Source organism: Pseudopodoces humilis, chromosome 20, assembly GCF_049639895.1.
Source record: "Pseudopodoces humilis isolate 2021_Gansu_Grassland_sample_001 chromosome 20, ASM4963989v1, whole genome shotgun sequence".
Taxonomy (NCBI): domain Eukaryota; kingdom Metazoa; phylum Chordata; class Aves; order Passeriformes; family Paridae; genus Pseudopodoces; species Pseudopodoces humilis.
Genome location: NC_142219.1, coordinates 4,392,487 through 4,416,469, shown reverse-complemented (window position 1 = coordinate 4,416,469; position 23,983 = coordinate 4,392,487). Strand labels below are relative to the sequence as shown.

The 23,983-nt window shown below is 43.6% G+C and overlaps 1 protein-coding gene across 6 annotated transcripts in view; it reads right to left on the bottom strand.

Moving 5' to 3' along the window:
- KIAA1671 (KIAA1671 ortholog) overlaps positions 1 to 23,983 on the bottom strand; it is a 64,476-nt gene that overhangs the window by 23,211 nt on the left and 17,282 nt on the right. For 5 of the 6 annotated variants that reach the window (XR_001331539.2, XR_001331538.2, XR_001331540.2 and 2 more), the window contains 5 exons: positions 20,719 to 20,845; positions 18,814 to 20,440; positions 18,205 to 18,298; positions 13,623 to 16,826; positions 12,759 to 12,881 (listed from right to left, as the gene is read on the bottom strand). Coding sequence is in view for 3 of the 6 variants with exons in the window: in XM_088065163.1 (XP_087921289.1) it covers positions 12,759 to 12,881; positions 13,623 to 16,826; positions 18,205 to 18,298; positions 18,814 to 20,387 (4,995 nt within the window). In the remaining 3 variants the exon portion in view is untranslated. Of the gene's footprint in view, positions 1 to 8,560; positions 8,922 to 12,758; positions 12,882 to 13,622; positions 16,827 to 18,204; positions 18,299 to 18,813; positions 20,441 to 20,718; positions 20,846 to 23,983 lie in introns of those variants that run through there. The other variant, XM_014253677.2, reaches the window with a different exon arrangement.

The following is a 23,983-nucleotide window of genomic DNA, read 5'->3' as shown; positions in this document are numbered from 1 at the left end:
GGGCACTCTGCCATTCCAGAGGGTTTCAGGCTCCATCTGATGCGGGAGCCCTTGAAATAGCAGCCCAAGAGCTCTGCCTGGAGCTGCCATGTGAGTTAGTCAGCACTTCCTTCACCTCACCAGGACGGGCAGAGCAGAATCCAAATTTAACTCCCCTTCTGGAATATCACCTGGGGCAAGCAGGGGGAGAGGCACAGCCAGATTTCACCCTGGATGCACAGAGCAAGGTGCTCCTACAGCTCACTTCAAGGACTCCTCACATGTGCATGGAACTTGAAGGATGTGAAAATGCTCTACAGAATTATTATACCTCCCCTGAAAAAGAAAAGTTATACCAAATATACCATTTTTGTCCTCAGAAGATTGGAAAAGTGCTGATTTGAGTCTTTCTGCAATACTAAATTTAGGATCTTCTGGTACCACGTGAACACACTGCTGGGTATTGAAGCATCTAAATTACTGCTTAGATTTACATCTCAACATCAGGGCAAAACACTTTAGAGAACAATCCAGATGCACCTTCACCATTGAATTCAAACAGCTGGAGATTTTTCCAGCACTTCATCTGAACTTGCAGGGGAGTGGAACAAGATGGACTTTGAATTCCCTTCCCTTGAAGGCCACGGGCACTTTCCACTAGACCAGTTCCATGCCTCATCCAACCCAGCTTTGGACACTTCCAGGGATCCAGCGGCAGCCACAGCTTCTCTGGGCAATCTGTGCCAGGGCCTCACCTCCCTCATAAAGAAGAATTCTCTAACTGGCCCCCAGCCCAGCAGTCCTGGCAGAACAAGGGTTTGTTCCTGAACAAGAACAGCACAAGATGATCTTCTGCCCTTGACAAATCCGAGCGATTATCTCACCCTGGGTCTGTCAGGGATCTGCAGCCCCAGAAAACAGAGCACACACACACAGCTACCCAAACTGCATGACTAATTACCTCAGTATAAACGGGACCTCGTTATTCAAACATTGCTGGATACTTCCATTATTAACTTCTATTCCACCTACAGCTCAAAAACACAACCCTGCACAAAGACCTAACAACCCTTGTTTCTCCCCTCCTTCAGCACAAAACAAAATTCCATGGTCACATTATATTTTCCAAAAGGCTCTTACAGCTCATTCCCAGCTTCACCTGCTCTCAAATACATGTAATTATGTTAATTACTCTGTGGGACTGCAAGGTCAATTTAAAGAAGGCCTGCAAGCAGCAGAGCACAGACCACACAGCCCAGGAGGGGCAGGTGGGACTTGCAGCCTCTCTGTGGGTGTGAGCTCTTCCAGCCCATGGGGTTCCCTTGCCACCAGCTCCATCCCAGCACCATGGAACTGGGAAGGAAATCCAGTTGAGGACCCACCAAGACACCTGGGATAAGTTTTCACTGGGTGCCCTGAAGGATCCTTTGCCAGCAAAGCAGATGGGACAGAAGGATGGGCAACCTTAGCCTGGACTAACTGTGACAACAGTCCTTGTGTGAACCTCAGTCAGGAACTCCCTCTGTGATGGGTTCCTCCTATCGCTCCACTCCAATTAGAATTGATTCAGGCATTTCCAAAGGGTTTTCTGTGAGCTATCATCCAACCTACAAACAGCAGGACCCAGCACTTGTGAGGACCACGGGCAGCTCCAGTCCCACCTTGTGACATCCCCGGCAGCAGAGCCTGCCCTTGTAAGGCTGTCCCAGCCCTGCATTCCACACCAACTCTCCTTCTGCTTCATTAGTAAGAGAACTTAATTTAACCTCTTGTGTTTGACATGATGGACTATTTAAAGATGCAGGGCTGGGCTCGGTTGCACGGCTCCAGACTCAATTATTCTTGGGCTCCTCAGACACGACAAACAACATGATTTTATAGGCTCCTTATTTTTGCCTCTGTATTCTGTGTTGTGCCAACTGAATTGTCACAACACAATTCCAAGAAGGAGTAGCATTCCTAACTACAGCCTGAATCTCTCACATGCCACACCCCATCATGAAGATTTTACTGTGTCACCTTCAAATTCTCATTTAAAGTAAAAAAGAAATGCATGGCTACACCTCTGGCAGAGAGAGACCAAAGCTCAACAGCTGGAGCAGAGGATCTGCTCCATGGCAGATAGCCAGCTTGCCCACCATTCCAATCCAGGAATTCTCATGATGCTTAACACAGCTAAAGACAAAAGGCCTTGGTGGTTTTGTCTGTTCTGTTTTGTGGGGGTTTCTGAATTTTCATGGTGATACAATAATGCAATTTACTGAGAAGCTCAAACAGCCTCACCTGTAGACAGGCACTGTACAGTCAAAAGGGGAAAAAAGAGAGGAAAAAGAGTGTAATGGATGGAGTGTATTAACACAAGGACTTTGGACACTGTCCATAAAGAGAAATCTCTTTTGTAACCTGAAGCCCCAGTATATCAATATTTACACCAAATATTTGGTTTTGATTTCTACTTTCATTTTGCTGAAAATAAGCAAGTTACATTCATGGCTACAGCTCTAATTAATGGTTATTCATAATCTTGGACAACTTGCAGAGAGACCTTGGCATTAAAGGTTTCTCCCTTGCACACACCATCTACAAGAGGCTGAAATTCCATTTTCCAAACCTTTTTCTTCTATTAGATAATTCTGAAAGCCCCCAGAGGCCTCATAAATCAGTGAAAAAGGAGAGGCTGCAGAGGCAACAGGCTCTGCATCAATACTGGTAAGGTTTACACAAGCACACCGATAGGAGAGGCTCTTAAAGAAAGGTGCAAAAGCATTTCAGAAAAGATCCCATCTATGACTACATGGCTACTTTAGAAATCTTTATTTTAAACTGAGCTGGTGAGAAAGTCAAAAACATATATATATAAATCTGCATTTCTCATTTCCCTTACAGAAGCACCCTTGTGATAAAGAAAGCACATTAATAATTTTCATGACTAAATGAACACTCCACATACTTGTTTATACCTGCCAGAGTAATTTTTCCATTCTACTGCCATGGTGATCCTTGATGGGATCAGTGAAAAACTTCACTTTGCCATTTTATTTGTAATCAAAAAGTCAGCCATCCTTTCTCTGCTCGGGGCACTTTTGCAGTAGCATGTCATTAAATCAAGATTAACAAAAATCAGTAAATAATGGTAACTGTGAAATATAATTTTTACTCTAAGTTCTTAATTGAAATAAAACTACCAATAATAACTGCAACAACTAAAGCACAATAGTATTTCAGAAAATGCCAGTTCTTTTGTCCCCCAAATTACGTTTCTCCTGAACCTAAGCAATGCCCAGTTAAACATCCTGAACATACACAGCTTTTGTGCCTTGAATTGTTTCAGTCTAAAACAAAGCTATCAATGTTAAAGCTGAGGAAACCAGCTAAAAATATACGAGGTTGTTTGCAAGCCCATGTCCATAATCCTGCAGCACTTCCCTTCCAGCTCAATGGAAGAGGAAAAACTGAAAAAACAGAAACAGGAAATTCCTACAGCACAAATACACTGGAAAGGACTAAAATAATTTTCTTTACATTTGTTTATGTGCAAGGGATCAAACCAAGCAAAAGATAGATGGTTAGAGGTTGTTTTTAATTTGTACAAACAAAAATTCAGGATGAAGATGTCTGCAATGGATCTCCCTGCACCAGGGAGGGAAAACAAAGTAATGCCATAGGCAGGGCTCTCCTGGGAAGTCCAACAGCTGCTGCTCCATCACTTGACCCAATGGACATGTTAAGCACAGATAACCACAAAACACCTTTGAAACAGAATTTTCGAGTACAGAACGTGGCCTAAAACACCTTCACCTGCTGAACTTTTCTCCCAGGGCACGCAGGGTGAGTGGAGGGCACAGAAACAAGCAGGAAACATGCTCCTGCTCCACACCACGTGCCTGAGGAGATGTCAGAGCATTTGTTCTCACAAAGGGTGCTCAGGAAATCTCCAGTTACTGAGGGCTCAGATCTGACTCACAAAATTCAGAGAACACTCTGAAGGAAGAGCTTTTTTTCCTGCAAGGGATTTCTTTCTTCAAAGATCAATAACAAGGAGCTGCTTCTGAACCCATTCCAGCTGTTCCCAGTGTGATCACACACTGCCCAAGGCCTGCCTGAACACTGCTCTTCCATCTTCTCCTACAAAACACCATTCCACGTGTCTTCCACACACATCAGGCACTGCTTGATGGCAGTAAATGAACCAAACACCACTTGTAAGTTACTACAATAATTCCTTCACCCGTTTTAACCCATTTGATGATGAGAGCAGAGGATTTATTTGTGATGGCTGTATAACCCTGAGTGCACACACCTTCCTTGACTTCCAGGTCTCTCTACTCTTACTGCCTCCTCCTCCCATACACAGGACAACAGCCCAGTGCTCCCACATTCCCCAGGACATGGACAGCACACAATCCATCCTGCCACCCCTTAGGTGCCAGGGATTTATTAATCTCTACCATGAATCACTACACCAAATACTACATTTTTCCAAGCTTCATTCAGGCTCCAGATTTACCTGAAGCTACATGTTAAGAGCACCTGTGTCCTGCAGTACAAGTACTGTGGTATCCTGAGGAAAGCCCTCTACAAAGAGCAACTTTCCCTGTGCTCAAGTAGCTCCCTAAAAACTCCGTTTCCTTTCAGCACAGTAAGCACACACTGGCTGCATGAACAACTCACCACTGCTGAAAGGACAGGAACAATAGTGGGAACTTGGCTGTCTCCCAGCATCAGCAACACTGACAACAGCTTGGGAAAGCAGGAACTGAGTCAAAACAACTTTAGATCAAAATATTAGGAGGGAGGCAGTGAAGTCACCTCTGCTTTGTGTGTATATATGAGGTTTAGCAATCCTCCTTAGCCTCGTGTCACAGAATGTTTTGTGTTGGAAAGGACCCTTAAAGATCTTGCAGTTCCAACCCTGCCATGAGCAGGGACACCTTCCATGATCCCAGGCTGCTCCAAGCCCTGTCCAACCTAGCCTGGGACACTTCCAGGGATGGGGCAGCCACAGCTGCTCTGGGCAGCCTGTGCCAGGGCCTCACCCCACTCACAGGGAAGAACTTTTTCAGAAGCATATTCACAATTCCAGACTTAAAAGAAGGGGAGGGAGGACGGGCCCAGTCAGCCCCACTTGCAGCTGCTCTGAGCCTGGAACGACACAGTCATTACAAAAAAATGACCAGGTTTATAAATGATCACATCTTACTCAATAAAACCCTTATTGCGACAAGTTAACCTAGAATGTGCTATTCCATGTGAGCATTTTATGGTAAATTAAACTTAATACCACACCTCATTAGAACAAACTGCCTTGCACTGAGCACGTGTCCTTGGGCTGGGAGCGGGGATGTGGCCGCAGGCCAGCAGCGCTGCGTGGTGGAACAGCACTCCCTCGTGTTCCCGCTGGGAATGGGGCTTCTCAGCCAGGCTGACCCGTCTGCCTGCCCTCAGCAATGCCACAGACACCACAATTCCTCTTCTACAGCACAGCTGGGAACTAGGGAAAGGCTTTTCCAGATTTTCCTGTGCAAGGGCATCATCTACCCAGGTTATCCAAGAGGTAACCCAGCTTATGTGGTCCTGCTGACACCAGGAGAGCAGACAGCTGGGTGGGAGGGGGTTTTAACTCTTTGGAAGAAAAACCTCCATCACCAAAAGCAAATCCTGCAAGGGAAAAGCAGCACAGTCCACAGGAACTTTCCAGAAGTACAGGGAGAGGGAAGGCACAGCACAGCTGCACAGAGCCCCCTCCCTCCCTCAGAGCAGGGATAACCCCCTTCAGAGCAGGATGACCCCCCTCAGAACAGGATGACCATCACCTGTGGCTCCAGACCAATGATTTCAGTTTCCTCCCATCACCAACCCACCTCCTCTCACAGTGACATGTCAGGACAGTGGTTATTAACCAGCTGCCGCTTCCTTTAGAGTCACCAGACAAAAGAATCCAAACTACTCTTTTAAACAACCAAAATCTTGTCAAAACAAACTCTAAATCTTCTTCCTTAAACACCCCAATTTTCTTTTGATTTTGTAATTGTTCAATTCATGACTATCAATAAAGAACAAGGTGTTTTTAAACCATCGCAGTGCTGCAGAGGAACGTTTTACTCAAAACAAGCCATTTGCTCTGAGTGCTTTCAGGATGTAGCATTTCTTTGCTGTTTGAAAAATTACAAGTGCCAGACTGGGAAAAAAATAACTCCTCTGCACTGGTACCAGCATGGGCAGGAAACCCACCACCACATCCATTCTTGAAAGCAAAAACTGAGCAGTGAACCAGAGCTAGAATTGCTGACAACTGAGAAGGCCAAGGGCAGGAACAGAACCACCAGTGGAGGCTGTGTCCACCAGGAAGCCAAAGAAAACTGGTTCTTGGACAAAGGGCATTGGAACAGGAAAGCCCAGTGCTGTGGCTGCACACCTGGCACAACCAGTCTGACCCTGGGATTGATGGAGCTGCACCTACAGGACTTCCTGTGCTAGCCAGACCTAAAGATGTCTTGTCCCAACTGCAGCAGAGCTCCTCACCAGATGGAAAAGGGGTGATGGATTACATATATATAATAATGTATTATTATCCCATGCACACTGGAAAATACTCAAATATATACAAGCTGTGGGAAAAAGCATTTCACTGGACACAAAGACACTGCTCAGAAGCCCAGAGCTGTCACCCTCCCACAGGACGTGTGGTGGTCACACCACTGCACACAAACCCTGCTGTGCTCAGAAAACGCTGTTTGTCACAGTCAGACACATCCTGCCCAAAGATCAGGACAGCAATCAGCAAGGAATTAGCAGAGAGCTGGCACTGAGTGGGTCCAGTGATGTCCCACAACTCTGCCACTCTAGGAGTAAATCAAATACACAGCAGGGGAGATGCAACCCAACAGTAACTCCATAGAGTAGATGTAAAACCAGATTTTCCTTATAATATTTTTTAATTCAGAGTTGTAACTTCTTCAGGTACATCTGCCTAATAAATAAAGTATCTTAGCTCCCCAAGACAGATTAAATAACACTTGACAACCAACCCAAACATCTCTGGTTACTCCTGACTGTAAGTAGAGAGAACAGATAAGTATCTCCTTAGTAGCCTCCAGCAGCAACAGCAGCACAGAAAGTGACAGAAGGCACAATTGTGCATGTCTCTTAAATTTCTTTTCTTTAACATCATGAATATCAGTACTGTCATCCTAATATTTTCTTGCAGTGAATCAGGAAGTGTGCATGAATGAAAGTGCCTAGGAAATGCTCCAAGGTCTCTAAAAGAGAATCTGCACCCAGAAAATGTAACACTCTGTTCTGTTACAGCCTAGAAGTGCACAATACTGGAGCCCACCATCCCAGGCACCTTCTGGACTGATCCAAAGTTTGGGTTGGTTTGGGATTTCTCCCCTGGCCTTATGGAAAATCCCATCTCAAAGCAAGAGTAGGGAGAGAGCTCTTTCACACTTCTCACACTGACAAACCACAAAGAACTTCCACCCCCTCATCACACTAATGACTAATTTTTTTAGTTTGCAATTTAAAGGAAGCTTCTCTTAAAAATAAAGCTGGTCAAATAAAAAAAATAATTAATGACCAGCATGTCCACGTTTTACACTACTACAGTCTCCAGCAGGAAAAGGTTTTAATAAAATCCCGTTTTTCAAGCACAATTTTCTCTCCCAGCAGCAAGAAATGCACAGTGGGCAATCTCACCTCACAACTGATCAAAGGACATACAGGCAAAGATTGCAAAATTAAACTGAAAATGAGGAGAGGAAACTCTGCTGCAGTTTTAAAACACAGTAGATAACAACCAACATGGAGAGGTTTGGTGTGGGTGCTGATTATACTCTGAACTGACAGCTGAAAAAATGAAGATCAATGCAAACTACAACAAGCAAATGACAACTGATCTTTGATGAGTCCAGGAGAAATTAGAACATTAAGTAATTAGTTCAAAGCAATACAGTATTTATTCAGAAAGGCTTTTCAGCTCAAATGCATGTTTTATAAATGTGAAAGTTTCAGACACACAGCAGTCCCCGAGCAAAGCTGGCAGGGCAGCACAGAGCCTGCTAAAAAGAGCCTTTCATGACAGACAGCCCTGAGGAGTGTTGGAAGAGGAAGTGCTCACCGAGACATCAAAACCCATAAAGAGTCAAATTAAAAACAAGTAAGGAACTGTAAAATGACGCACTCCTAAAGGCAGGAGCACAGCTGTTTTCCTGGAATAGCAGGCAGTGGCTGTACCAGCAGCAGAGCAGTGGCTCCAGAGCCAGGGAAAGCTTTTACACAAAGAGAGAAGAATATTCCTAACACACACTAAACCAAACCACAACTCCCATGGTTCTTCATAAACAAGGAAGAAGTGTTGACTCCTAAAAGGGTTTTCCAAGGCACATTCGGGTAGTCTACAGTTTTAAGTATTAGAGATAAAACAGCCTTTCTCACCCAAAATAAATCCCAAGTTTCACATTACTACTCAGAAAGGAACTGCTGAGGAAAACCTTCAGCACATATGAACACTCTCAGGATTTCTGGAAAGAGCAGAAACAGCGAGCTCTGGGAGCACACTGACATTCCAGCACACACTTACCCACAGATACTGCAGGAACTTCAGCAGACGTGGACAGTAATAATACTCCATTTTCCACAGCTCCGAGTTAACGCCAACCCATCCCTGTTCCAGGCAGCTCCTGGCTCTCCCCGCCTCCAGCACCAGTTAAAAGCAGAGTGGAGCAATTAAAAGCACCATGAATAATGTACCGAGTGTGTCTGGCCCCACGTCAGAGCTGGGGCTCCTCAGGAGCAGCCGCTGAGCTACCGGCAGCACGTGACCAAACCACTTGTTCCTGAGAACCCACTGCTCCCAACTCTAATCTGGAGTGGGTCAAGGCTGGAATTACTGACAGGACTCTGGGTTTTGTAGTCAAGGCCCTCCAGAAGGAAAGGAAAGCTCTAAACTCCCTCAGTTATGAAATGCTGTGAACACTGGCGGGGTCGCTCGCTGACCTTGTTTTGGGTGATGTACAGGAAAGACAAAAACCCACACATGTAACAAGAGGAACTGCTGTTTTTGTGTTCTTTGAATATAAAAATGTCTTCTGTGAACGAGGAGAAATAGATACAACCAAGTGACTTTTTATACAACCCTGGAATGTTCCCAGGGAATGAAAACTGCCAAAAAAGGAAAAAAGCCCAGGCAGAGCTTTACCCACCCCCGGGTCGTCCTCCTCGGGCTGGGTCTAAAATAGAGAGTGGTGGAGTTGCTGGACATCAGCAGTGGGTGGTTTGTGAAGAGCAAAAATGGGAATTGTAACGCTGCTTTTTTTACTTACGTCCTTTTTTTGATAGGAAAAGGAAAGATAAGTGACAGGAGCCTGTCCAGGGAGGGCTCCTACAGCCTGTCCTCTCCCAGCACTGCTCCAGCTCTCACCCTTCGCAGGGAGGGACAAGGTTGAGGTGACAAAAATCAGCTTCCAGGATGCAGCAGCCTCCTCTCCTTGAAATTTTGGTACTGCAAGGAAACTACCCCTCACTACTCTAATCATCACCTATGAATTCCTGTAGAGTTGACAAAGTATTTTAATTTTATTCCAGGTTGAGTCAATTTTTGGGGTAACAGAACCACTCAAGATGGGTTTCAGAAGGAACAAAGCTCCAGTATCAGAGGCTTTACACGGTCCAGAAAAAGAGAAGGTGTGGTTTTCAGTGGGCAGGAGACAGACCTGTCATGGGCAGAACTGAAAACAACTGGTGAACTGTGACAAGCCAAACCATAAATTCATCTGCACATGTTTATAAAATATTTATCTTCTCTCCCTTGCACTTCATTTCCAAGATATTTTAAGAGTCAACTTATGATTTTCTTCAACAAACCCTTCTCCACCCACACATCACAGTCTCATATAAACGCATCTTTCTATTGAGACCATTTGAGAGATTTTCCTCCCTAAATGACAAAAAACCCCCAGAGTTTAAAATAAAATAAATAAATAATATGTTGAGAGGTTTCAAAATAATTCCTGCCTACATCAGTTCTAGTAGCAGTGCTCTAACTCCCCAAAGCAGCAGTTTGGGTTAGAACCCAGAGCTGCACTAAAGCTGCTCCATTTCCAGCTGAAGGTGCAAGTCCTCCAGCCCCACAGCACACCCACAGCACCTTTATTTGGAGGCTGAGTCCCAGCACTCATTCCTCAGGTTTTAATTCCCAAAACTCTTATCAGTCTGGATGACTCAATCAGGAATCCGGGCTTGTGACCCAACGTCAGCTCTGATGGCATCACACAATTTATGGAAACACCTCCTGAGCTCCGTGGTTGCCCCTGGATTTGCAGGCACAGCAGTGAGTGGGAACAGCCCCACATCCAACCACAGGTACCAGCCCAGAGAGGGTTTGATTGCTCAGGGCCCACACCTGTCCCTCCACCTGAATTCCAGGTCTGAAGAAAAGATCCCTACAAGAACCCAAGGCCCCGAGCCTGCTGCAGACTGCAGAGCTTTGCAGTTGAGGCAGTAAGAGAAACTCCTCGCTGTCCAAAGCACAAAACTTCATTTTTATACCTACTCTGTCCTGCAGCAGGGCTAAAAGAGAGGGAAGTACCAGCCACAGTTAAACCATAGATGATGACAGTCCAGCAGTGATGCTGGAATTTTATAAAAGCCTTGTTTTTTAATCAATACAAATTCAAAATAGCTGAACAATATGATCTTGATGAGTTAAATCTCCAAAGTATCATCCTTTGCAATTTCAAACACCAATCCCATATTGCCACTTATATTTTGCAACGGTTGATTTCAAAGTCATCCTATGTAATGTTCTAAAAGCCTGATTACAAGCAGATTCTCAAGAATATAATCACAAAGAAATTACTTCTCCAGAGGTAAAATTATACCACTTTGGAAGCACCTTGCTTCCATTTGGAATTGGTATTTATCCATAAGAACCTAGCTCATCAGCTGTCCTGGTAAAGCATTCAAGCAGTTGTTTATTATTACAGACAGATGTGGAATAATGCAACAAATGGATATTCTTGTGAACTTGTTTGGCAATACAAAGGGTAACAATATCAGTTCTTCACTGGTGAATGTGAATCAAAAGGAATTGTTTATTCTACAGCAAGACTTGTCACTTTGAGCACTCAGTCTCACTAGAACCATACCAATACCCTCACTGACCAGCAATATGGACTGGAAGATGTGTTTTGTAACTAAGCCACAAGGAAAAATAAGTAACTTCCCAAAAACAGACCAGAAACAGCTCAAAGCAAACAGCAGCACAATGTTACACTTCCATCTTTACACTATGTTACACTAATCCCCCTTTACAGATGCACCAAGGGAAATACAGGCTGTGTTCAGATTCCAGAGAAACAGGGAATTAACTGTGACTCCCGTGGCTCTTTCCTGACCCCTCGTGTCTGTCCACCTCACACAGCTCGGATGTGTCTCCAGCAGAGGGGAGTGTTGGAACGCGCTGACAGAACTGCGACTCCGCACCCAAAATCTGTCTTTTCTCCAAAGAAAACAAAGGCACAACCTTGGCGCACAAGAAATGGTTTGGTTTTACATCATCCTCTGCAGTACCTCCGTGGGGCTTTGGAAAACATCAATGTGGTGAGTTTTCCCCCTCCCAAATGCAAGTCAAAGCCCCTTCTGTGCACTCACACTTTACACCCAGGAGGACCAGGCTGCCCTTGGGCTCCCACGGCACTGCACAACAAACACACCCCGAGGTGTTCCCATCCAAAGCAACACAAAGGAGCAAAGCACTCGAATCCTACTGAATTCCACACAGCTGAGTTTTCTCTTTTCAAAGAGCTGAGTCTCCCTTCCCCACCTTCCCTTCCTGTCTCAGGCTACACTTGGTGAAGCTGAAGGATTCTTCTGAGTAACCTCCCAATCAACAAGGAAGTTGGAGAACAACAGCTGTATTTACCTGAGCACAGCACCTGAACAGTTCAGTTATCCCAGCACTATTTCCAACAGCCCTTCTGTCCACATTTCCTACCTGGCCAGCACCACCTTTATATATTTGCACCATAAGCTGATGGTACATTACTTTTAGGGGTTGGATAAATGCCTATTCTGTCAATAATCCAAATCCCCTAAGATGAACCATGCTAAGAATGGGAAAGAAAAAGGGCCATTAGCCCTTCCAAATCCCTTACTTTCCTCAGAAAACGATTATTTCATTTATTGTACATCTTTTGGAACACCCAGACCTTTGTTTCCTATTTCAGTACAACAGCTGGATGCTATTTCACAACATGAAATTTCTCAGAGGGCTAAAGTCAGGTCATCCTTCTGCAACTGAGGAGAACACCACCCAACAACTTCAAGCAGGAATTCACCCCAACAGTTTGTATGTTAGAGACAAATCAAACCACCCAAAATGTCAGCTGTGATCCCTCACAGAGAAACACTTCTCTGTGTGTTGCCGACAGAAAGAAAATTAAACCCATCATTTCTCAGGCTGGGACAGCTCTATTTGTCTGCACAAGCGGAGAAAACAACAAACACCATAATGCTCTAGAGCCATCTTGAGTTCAGGATGAAAATTCTTCACTCAGAAAGCAAACTGAACAAGCTGCAAGGCTGAGGCTTCGTGTTGGAAGCTTTGGCAGGGAACAGTGGGGTGGGATCCCAGGGAGGGGCAACCTCGCCAGTTCAACCCCCCAGCAAACGCTTTTCTGCTTGGCAGACACATCCTTCTACCACAGCCCTTTGCAAAGAGGAAAACAGAGCTGCAGCTCCCTGATCCCACCCCAAACCCCTCCTCCAGGGTCACGTACCATCCCAAAATCTGCTCTTCTCTCCTTGTAGAAACTGTGGTGGCTCCTCTGTGTAGACACTGAGGAAAAGTCTGTTCCCTCTGTTTTGTCCGAGCTCTGCTTGCTCCACTCTTTCCTGGGAGCCTGTAAAATACAGTTATGAATGTAATTAAATATACATGCACATGCATATATACATATTTTATATATATATAAATGCCTTCTGGAAAAAAAAAACACCAGAGGAAACTCAAAGCTGAAAACACAAAATGGAAAAACACATGATAGCCATGAACATCCTACACTTTAATCACAGAATTATAGCACCATTAAGGTCTTTTCCAATCAAATCCAATCTCTGGATTTCATTCACATGTCACTGTGTGAAGGGAATCTCTTGCCTCTCACCAAAGTCAGGAAAGCAGTGAAGTTTCACAGACAAATGAAGGCCATTCACCTAGTAAAAATAAAAAGAACCCTTTGCTTCCTTCAGACAAAAAACAAGAGAGGTCCAGAAAGATCAGTGCTGACACCTTGTAAAATAAACCCTAATTACTTCTTTCCAAGTAAATATAAAATTGCAGAGTTAACAATTTAACTTCCCAGGTTCACAGCATTACAAAAATAATAAGCACACTTTTTAAAGCTTCTTCAAGCTCTCCACAGAAACATCAATAAGTATTTCTAGACTTGAAGCAAAAATGAGATCATCTAGTGCAACAGCCATTGCTCAAGAGAACCCAAAATGAAATGAACTCCAGTGAAAAGTATGGATCTGCTGCCTTGCTGTGGAGTGCTGAAAAGTGCCACAAGGACACAATAAAACCCTTAACAAAAAAAGTTCAATACAGTTACATGATACACTTGGCTACCATTTGAAAATACCTTTTTATCTTCATGGAAGAATGGTTCTGACTGAGCTGACACCTTGTGTTTCCACGAGTTATCCACACTTTCCAAGGGGAAGCTTGGCCTAGATCGATGCAGGTCCTTCCTTGCCCTCACCTCCTGCATGAGGGGCAGGCTGTCCCTTCCTTGGCGGCATTTTTCCGAGTAGGATCGCCTGAGATCCGCGGGGACAGTCCCAAACCCAGACATGTAACTCTTCCAATCAGTCTTACTTCTGAAAGAGTCGCCCTCCCACATTTTATTTGCGCTGTCTTTGCTTCTCAGTGTGGAGCTCCTCACTATGTTTTTGCTCCAGTCACCCTCTGGAGACACCTCCAGGAACTGTTCTTTTGTCACCAACTTCTTCTGCAAGGGCCCACCATCAGCCCTTAGGGACAACCTGGAGGCCTGATTGACTTCCAGCCTCTGCTCTGTACTCACTACACTGATGGGCTGTACCTTTTCAATTACAAATTTTGCACCCTGATTTCTGGAGGTCAAGTTCACTTCCTCATCCTCATCAACAATGAAAGTTTTCTTCCTAGCAAATTCCACAGGTGAATTTACAAACTTCTCTGGAAAAATGCTGCTGGGGTTTCCCCAGTAAGGAGGGCTGACCTTTCTGTCTTTGGACTTCTGCTTATCAAATTCAGGGCTCCGTAATTCCAGTTTGTCTTTGCTCTTTTCATTTAGGATTAGCTTCTCAGGCCTGGGCTGCTCTTCTGCACGTTCACTGGGCTTGTTATTAACTGAATAGTGGTCTGATCCACTCTTCCACTCATTCCAGCTGTAGGTAAGACTCATTCTATCCGACACATTTCTTCTGTTCTTTGATTTCTCCCTACTCAGTGAGCCAAGATCTTCACAGAATTTCTCTTGAACTTTACTGGCCTTTGCTGATTCTTCTTTATATTCTGCCATAAGCGCATCAATATCGAGAATTTGGGACCTGTACCCATCCTCAGCCTTCCTTCCAGGCAAATCAGAATTATTGTCACTCTTTTTCTGGGGGCCCAGCTCGCTGTCCTTACGCACCTGCGCGGAACGCGGTGGGGACCGGGGTTCATGGTAAGAGGAGACTTTCTTTCTGCCACTCTTGAGATCAGCTTGAGCTGTATTTTCCAGATCATGTTTTAACAGGAAAGCATCAACATCTATAATTTTCTCTTTACAGTGATCTAGACCTTTTTCGTGATGCTGTTGGTTATCTTTCTTAGACAGAGGAAAATTACCAAATGCAACACTTTTGGAGAAAACGGCATCTTTTTCATCTTCTTTGACCCAATCCTTGCTAACATGCGCTTCCCACGAGTCTTCTCTACAAGTTGAACTTGTCACATTTTTATTTGGTTGCTGCAATAAAGGTTTGGACCTTCCAGGAAAAACAGGGTCCAGATTAATTGCTGCTCCCTCGCTTGAACCAGAAATCGTATTAATTTCACTTGCACTGGGAGCACCAACAAAGCTTTTCTCTTTTTTGATACCAGGAACCTGATAAGTCACTGCAAAATAAGTTGCTTTTGGCTCAAAGACAGAACTCTGATGTTTCATGTAATCATCAGGACTGCCAAGAACAGCTTGGTTTGCCTCACTCCCTTCTACCCCATCTTTAATTTTTTTGCTTCTCTTTTTAAGTGAATTTTCATTCAATTGCAATGAATCGGTCCGGCTCAGCTTCTTGATATTTTCGGGAGTGAGCCACACAACTTCTTCCACCTTGAGTGACTCCTGAGGCAAGGTCCTTCTCCTCCACCTTTCAGAAATCTTCAAGTCAGAAACACTGCTTTTGCTTCTCCTGACTTTCTCTTCTGGATCTGCTCCTCGGAGTTTCTCACTGTTTTCAGGAGCTGTACAAGCCAAGCTGAAGTCTCGCTCTTTACAATTTAAGTCCAGACTTTTCCTCAACCCAAAGACCCCAGATTCCTCTTTAGTAACATTCAGTCCTTTTGTATCAGGTGGGTGGCTACTAGAAGATTTAAAATATTGCCCACTTGCAAGCACCGAAGCCTGAGTCCCGTGTTTATTGACACTTGTGGAAATCACTTCACGATCCAAGTTGGTCCGGAATTCATGGATGTCTGTCCCACCTGCCCTGAAACTCCTTTTCTCTGAAGAGCATTTCACAACATTAATCCTCTCTGATTTATCTACAGAAGAGACTTCACCTTTTTCACCCTTAATTTCATCATGGAGCTTGTTGACTTTTTCACCCGTTCCCAAACCTTTACTTTTGTTTGTGGAATAAGGTGTTTTCTCAGCTATGAACTGTGGCTCAGGATCAGTTTTATCAGAGTCTCTTTTCTGTTCAGGTAAAGTGCATTCACTGGAGACAAAACCAGCAGGTTCTCTCAACACAGCCTTGCTTGTGAGAACTTTTGTCTCTCTGGCTTCTGAAGTAACAACATTATCTTCTTTCAAGTAAAGAGTGTGACTACTTGCCTTAACCGGCTGCCCTGTGGGTACAACATCCTCATCAGTTTTATTCTCTTTCACAGATGATTTTCTAGCTCTGAGTGTCATGGCCTTTTTCTCAGGAGCCATTGTGATAGCTTCACTAAGAGCCCTTTCCCCACATGTCTGAAAGATTTCATACCTGGGCTCTATTCTTTGGTAAGTTTGAGAATTTTCTGCATTTTTGGGAGCGGGTTTTTCACTTTTCTCAACCAAAGATTTTTCTAAGACAATTCCCACATTCATTTTCTTGTCTTCACTTGAACAAGCTGGTTTTGGACTTTTCTCTACATGTGCTGGATGTTTTGATGGATCAGGCTGCTTGCGATGCTCCTTTGCAGTAGTGGTTTCCTCCCCTTCTCCCATCCATGTGCGTCTGCTGTGCCCCAAAACCACCAGGTCCTGCTTTGCCTCAGGCTCCTGGTTCCTTTTTGGTGCAGGATCAGCCCCAGAATGTTCAGCAACGACACTGTGCTTCTGGACATTGTGCTCAAACAGGGTGGCCCGGACAGTTTTAATGAAGGGCTTTTCCAGAAGTGCTGGGTTTAATTTCTTTTCAAAGTTGCTTGTGAATGAGACAGAACTCTCACTCTGCTGTGAGAAATGCTGACCATCTCCCAGGAAGCTTCCTTTCCTCTCCAGCTGATCAGGTTTATTGGTTATCTTTAAAACCTGCCGGGATTTCCAAGACTTCCCAGGAGCAAATGCCTCATTGAAATCTGTGCCATGGGAGAGCTTCAGCTCCTTGCTCTGAAACAACAAAATCCAAGTTATCTGAGTTTATTTAAAAAAATGTGTAATAAAGTTTATTTAAAACTTATTTGCACCTACTTTATACAACAGATCCTGTACACAAACTCCACTGAGACCAAGGTAACCCTAAGGGAATGTGTAGTTCCAGCTCCTGAATCTTGATTTTAATAGAAATATCTCCCTAATAACCAGTTACATGATCAAACTGCAAGGAACATGAACTGAGTAAATATCACAGCTGGAGCTGCTCAGCTATGACAAATGTTAAGCTGAGCCAAAGGAAAAAAGGAAAGATGGAAATTTATATTTATTACTAATGCTTCACTATTATCTACTCACACAAAATACAAGCAGCATTCTAAAATATGGTATTTTTAATAGCACTTGGTGAACAAGCACAACATGCAAATAATAAAGGGAATCAAAGAATACTAGAGGTCTTACTGGAATCCAATCTTTTATTCAAGTTTTAAAATTTAAAACTCAGAGTTGACTTAAGATTGTCTTTAAAAAAAGCTAAAGAACATCAGAAAATTAACACTACAGGTATTTATAAATAAACATTTGTAAGTCTGAGCTTTATTCTCCAAGGAATTTCTTTAATCCTACTTCACTGTCAGATTCTGAAAACAGCACTTCCATTAATGAAAGGTGTTTGTTTTTTTCAACAAATTTCTCTCCTTGAAAATAACACTGAACTACAGAAACTTTGCACCTGTAGCTTTTCCTTACCACATATTCCTATCTTGGACAGGAAAAAAGCCATGAGAACTCACTACAAACACCCTTAAACTACATTAAATCTCCTCTACTAAGAACTGTCACCAGAGAAGTTCTGTTTTGCAACACTGAAGTGTTGCTTAGAAACAGAGAGAGCCTAAAGCTTCCACAGCAAATCATCATTTTCCCTGGAACACTTAGTTGTCTAAACTGCCCAGGTAAATGTTGCTGAGGAGACTGACAAAGGTCCAGGCTGGGATTTATCAGGAGCTGGGACATGGATGCAGGAAAGCACAATCCTAATTCTCTGCTTGGAGAAAATAAAGAATAATCACTGCACAAACCCACCACAGCCACAGGCAATTCACTGGGGTTTCATGCATCAGAAATCCCTTAAAAACTGTACACAAAACATTCTTCCCTCTCAACCACTCCTACCCTGAACAGCGTGCACACCGAGCTTGACAAACTCAGCAGACACAACACTCCTGAACTTTTCTCTGCACATCCTAAAGACAAACTCACACCAGCAAATCCACAGGGATTGTGGCAGCCCTAATACTCTCCATACCCATTTAAATGTCACTGATTGATAAAGCTACACACAACAGGACCTTCTCCTTGCAGAGCCAGCTGGAGCCCACCACTTCCTTACTTTTGGATTTTCCTGCAGGTCATGGATCGAGTCAGCTCCAGCCTCCCCAGGTTTCTCAGGCTTTGCTTCACCACCTGATGTTGGACTTGAAAACCTAAAATGAAAGGACTGGTGTTACTTCTTTAGTCCAGCTGGTCAGTGAGCAGGGTCACTTCCTACCAAAGCAGGCTGGCAGAATTACCCATCAAATTACATTTCCTGAAGGAGAAACATCACTATTTCATAGTAAATGGCTGTATTTGGGGTTAAATTGTATCTAGGTTTCCAAATTTCAAAAAAAATTGTTAATTATGCATCTTATTTGATAATAGAAAATTTAGAGGTGCATAACAAGCTATAATATCTCTCACTGACAGTTACATTTACATGCAAAGGTCACAATATTGACAGCTTTATTATTTTTTTCAGCTGTTGTCAGAATATATTTAGTTTTCTCCTTTTTGGATCAAAAAAAGGCAGGAAAGGTGCTTAAGAATAATAGTAAAAAAAAAAATAAAAAATCACATTAAGTGGAAGCAAAATGATCAAGCTTTTTTTACTGGACTGAGAGCAAGATCTGCTGAACAACATGAAGCCAAGAGGATTACACAGAATTTCTCTGTAACCTACATCTTGGTTAAGTCTGCAGAGAGTGGCCGCGACTGCAGTGACCGGCGCAGATTTCCTCCCTTAACGTCAGGATTTTCTGTTGTCAGCTCCTTGATCCTCTGCTGGATGGTCACACACCTGCTTTCCTTCTCAGCAGCTGCTGGGTGAAGAAGCTCTGTATCCGCTGTGGCACTGGGATTTTCTGAAGTAAACAAGCTAATGTGTTTTTTAACACTACCTCTTAAGATATTATTCTCTTTTTCTGAGGAGGCTGCAGGATTTTCACTGCCCAGGAACATGTACGTTTCCTTCTGATCTGGTCTTTTCCCTCCTTTATTAGTTCTGCTTTCACTGGTTGTTTCAGGGCTTCTTTCAGGACCATGCAAGTTAATAATTATTTCTGGTTTTGCCTCAATTTGTTCACTTTTAGATTTAAGTTTCGTTTCCCAGGTGTATTTCCCATTATTTAAGATGCCAATGTCCTGACTACTGCATTTCAGGTTTGTTTTAGAAGAACTGCTTTTATTAAATTCATTTTCTTCATGTTTTGGCCCCGTTTCAGACTGATCATGACTACCCACATCAGTAAAAGCAATTGTGGATACATTCTCCTTGCTTTCGTGGGATGAACCAGCCTTCTTGCAAGAAGAAAGATCTTTATGTTCAAACTTAGCTGTCAGGTCCATGGACAAAGGCCTTGGTTTTCTCACCCCAGATTTCTCTGTAGGAGATTTTTCCTCAGAAGCCTCCACAGCGTGATGCTTTTGATCTCGTAATGACTCCAGAAAAATAGCAGACACTGGTCTATGCTTTGCCCTTTGCTGGACATCAACAGAGAAATCAACTTTATTGCTGAGATTATTTACATCATTACTGTTTTTCTCCCCTGGATGAACTTCACGAGCATCTTTCTTTTCAGCGGTTTTGAGGGAGTTCCAGGAGTCCGGTCTGAGACTGGAGGAAAACGACATCTGCCTATGGAGAGACCCGTCAGGATTCCTGGGTGTCTCTGCTGGTTTTACAGAGCCCTGGAGGTCCTTGGTTTGCAGAGCAGTAAATCCCCTGCGCTCCTGGCCCAGGCTGACCTTGGCCTGCTCGGGGCCCGCTGGCTCAAACAGAATGACCGTGTTGGCACTGGGCCCTGTGTAGAAAGTCACGTTTGTCACCATGTCGCTGTCAGCCTGATTTTCAGTGTCAATGGCTTTCTGATCCACTAAGGGAGGGACATTCCCACCCAACACCTTCACAGAGGATGTTTCCTCAGTGGACTTTCTCACCATGCTGCTGGATCTGAATGCTGGGACGGGCGGCTTGACGTTTGCAAAAGTATCCGAGGATTTCTCTTTACAAAAAGGCTTCGGGAAAAGTCTCGGCCTTGATCCCAGCGAGGGCATCGTTGCAGATCTCAAGGAATTCCCAAATTTCTTGTTCTCTTCAAGAGTCAGTGATGCTGAGGCTTCCTTTGCCTTGTTGCTGGCATCTGAAAGCACACTGACATACACACGCTGTGCCTTCTCCTCAGCCCTGAGCTCAGCTAGGTCAGGGACAGCCGTCAAAGACGCCAAAGTAGAATTAATTTCTACTCTTGTTGCCATAGCTGGAATTACACATTCAACAGAACTGAAAAACTCCAGCAAGGAAAACGAATCTGAAAAAAAAAAAAAAAAAAAAAAAAAGATAAAAATGCAAGTATTGAGGTAGAGTCAGCATGAACATCAAATAACATCATTCTCACATAAATTCACAAGGAAGCAAACTCAGATTAAGGTGCCTTTCAGATATGCTGATCCCAGAGTTTATAGCACTATGAAAGACATAGTGTTCCCTCTCTAAAACAACAAGAAACACCATTATTTACTGACTTGGTCCAATAACTAAATACAATGGAAATAAACATATCCTACAAATTTCCATGCTCCCACTTACCATAATTTGCTGTTGCAACCAATCCATAGGGCCTGAATCCTTCCTCATAGCGACAAGAGCTTGGTCACCAAGGGCACATTTAAGGACAGGGAATGTGATCACTATAGAGACACTGCCCAGACCTCACCTGCAAATAAACAAAATATTCTGACTCAGGTGTGGCACATACACAGACCTACACAGGCAATGCCATGTGAGAAAAAAATTCAGAGCATTCTAAGGAGAAAAAGCTGGTTTCCAAGCAAAAGTGACCTCATGTAACTGTAAAAAGCAGAAGAATGTTTATTTTTCAAACAGCCATTAAAGAATCAACAAGAAATTACCACTTCAAGGTGTAACTGAAAGGTGAAGGGTGAATAACCTGGACTGCACAACAGACACACCAAATCTGAACAGTTAAAACCACATTTAGGTAAGACTGTTTGCATATTCAAGTGCTGCCAATCACTGGTTAAACACAGAGCTCTGCATTACTGTAACTCAATTACTGTAATTTACTTTCTATTGTAAAGCTCTTTTCTGGGGCAGCAGTCTGTGAAGTGCTACCTGAGCAGCTGACCTGTAATGGCTGATTTTCCATCAAAATGGGACTTTTACCATGACAAAGCAGTTTTGTATCTGCTAGCAAAGGTAGGAGAAGAGCTTTGGCTTTAATTATATTCTTACTGCAGAGAAGTGGGAAAACCAGAAGTAATTAGAATTTCAGCTACAAGAAGTAACCTGAATTTTTCCTAACAGAAGTATATTTAAACTCGTAGCAGATGCAGGCAGCTATGTAAGGTTAGATTATTTTTTCCTCCAAAAGCTGTCATTCTAAAAGCTCTTCACTTTTAGAAAACTCACACTATACTTCATAACCAGGGGCCCAAATTTCTGTTACCACCCTCTATTCTCTTTTGGGCAGCCTTTGAAGGGGCAGTTTTGGACTCCTCTCACTGGACCCTATATTGGTGTGAATTTACCACGCAAATAAACTTATTTGTAGATTCTGTGGAATATGGAGCTTCCTACTTGTGATTATTAAAAAAAAAACAACGAGGATCTTGCCTTCCTGAGTCTGCAGTCTGGAGAAGTGGTTATTTCACCTTCAGCTTCCCTTGACCAGACTTAGCCCACACTGGCACCGAAATTGCAGGGATTTATTTTTGTCCCCGCTTGTGCTCCCTCTCTCAGGCAGGAGAATGAACTCCACTCACCTTGTCTGTTCCCTTTCATCTTCCAATCCACTTGGAGTTCTGTCTCAACCACTTATCCCTGATGCCACTCCCCCCCTCCCAAGTCCGTGACCTCCTCTTTCCAAAATAGCCACTAACCCAATCAGCTTATCCACATCAATCTGCCCCTTCCACCATCATCACACAGATCTCCATGAAATCTTCCTCCCTCTCCCACTCCTCCTCTAAAACACACCATCAAAATCCGATTAAAATGCTCTCACATTCCAAGGATGCAAAGGTTTGGGAGGTGCTCTAAAAGGAAACTTGCTGGAATGAGGCTGATGCTCACAGGCAACTTCCCTTTTGCAAAGGGAAAAATTCAGCTGTGAAAACAGCATCGGTCTTGCAGTAGCTGAGAATAAATTCTCTCCTATCATTCTGTAGCTGCTGTTTCTCTGGAAGAGAAGAAGGGGGCACAGAGCTTTTTAAATGGACTAAAACTTGATCCTCAACGGAACGCAGGGCAGTGAATTCACAATGTGGGACCTAATCCCTGGTAACAGAACACAATTTGCTTCTCCAGCCAATATTCCTAACACTAAATTTACACCTTCCTTACTTTCATTACACTCCAGCTTTACAGGACCCCGTTTTCACCCTACAAAAACTACCAAGTCAGTTTTTGTGTTCTAAATTCAGCTGCTCTACAACAGATAAGTGGCCCCAAACAGACAAGTATTTGAAAAAGAACAAAATATTTAGGAGAAAAAATAATCACCCAACTTTGAAAATGATACAGCTCCTTGATACAAGTATTCTTGATGAAGAGAAATCTTGTTATCAATGCCAAGTGTAATATACACTAGACACTGTGTCTCAGTTTTGAAACACATATCTTGGTTTAGATAAACCTGTTTCTTAACAAAATATCTTCAGTCCAGTTGGCAACATCCAAAATTTGGGGCAATTTATAAAAATCAACTGTAAATTGAACTGCAGGAGAATTTCAGATGCTATTAATATTTAGTAATACTACTGTAATCGTACTACTACAGTTGTAAATCCCTCACCATCAGCTACATCATGTTATTCCTTCCCTGACCTCCTCTGCCCAGGGACAGTCAGCCGAGCTGCCTGTGCTGCCCCTGCATGTCCCCATCCCATGTGGCAGAGAGCCTCAAAGCCACCCAGTCCCCATTTCTGGCCACCCAGTCCCCATTTCTGGCCACCCAGTCCCCATTTCTGGCCACCCAGTCCCCATTTCTGGCCACTGTTTCTCTCCATGCCTCCCAAGCAGTGCCCACACTCCCCTCAGCTGTGGCAGGCACATTCTGCAAACAAATGAAATTATAAATGGCACTGAAGTGTCTCTTGAAATCCCTCCTGTTTTCATCAGAAAAGGCTGGCACATGAAGGCCTGGCTCTTCCCTGCTGCTCCTCCTCCTCAGCTTCCAAACACCTGCGACTTTTTTTCCCTGGGCCAAGCTGAGCCACCACAGGGCGTCACAGAGATGCACAAACACCGTTCCAGGCCCCTTCAAATCTTAATGCCCTCAGGTGTTGCCTGCATTTTTAATTAAAGATCTATCATTACAAAGATTGCCACCCGTTGCTCCTAAGAAATCAGAATGGATTCTTCACTTCACAGGGTTATTTTTGCAGAAAATCATTCGGGAAGGACTTCACCCCAAACACGCCCTTGCTTTGGCACTTGCCCACCCACCACACACACAACTATTATTTACATCACTGCTAATTCCTTTAAGCCTATTAAGGCAACAGCAACAGCCTGCAGATAATTTTTCCACCGTGAATCACGTGACTATTGCCAACTTCCTTGCTCAGAAACAAGAATGTTTTAAATGACACAAAGCAAAACCATCTATAATCTGGCCCTGAACCTCGCAGCAGATAAACAAGTCCATCTGTCTTCTCTAAGGGTGGAAAGCATAAAAATTCCACAAAGAAAATCTTTCTGCTATTAAAAAAACTCAAACAAAGAAAAAACAAAACCAAACACATTTATGACACAGAGATCAAGCAGAAAGAAAAGCCAGCAGAAAGCTGGCTCCAGCAGCAAATACCCACTGAAAATAGATTTTCCATAG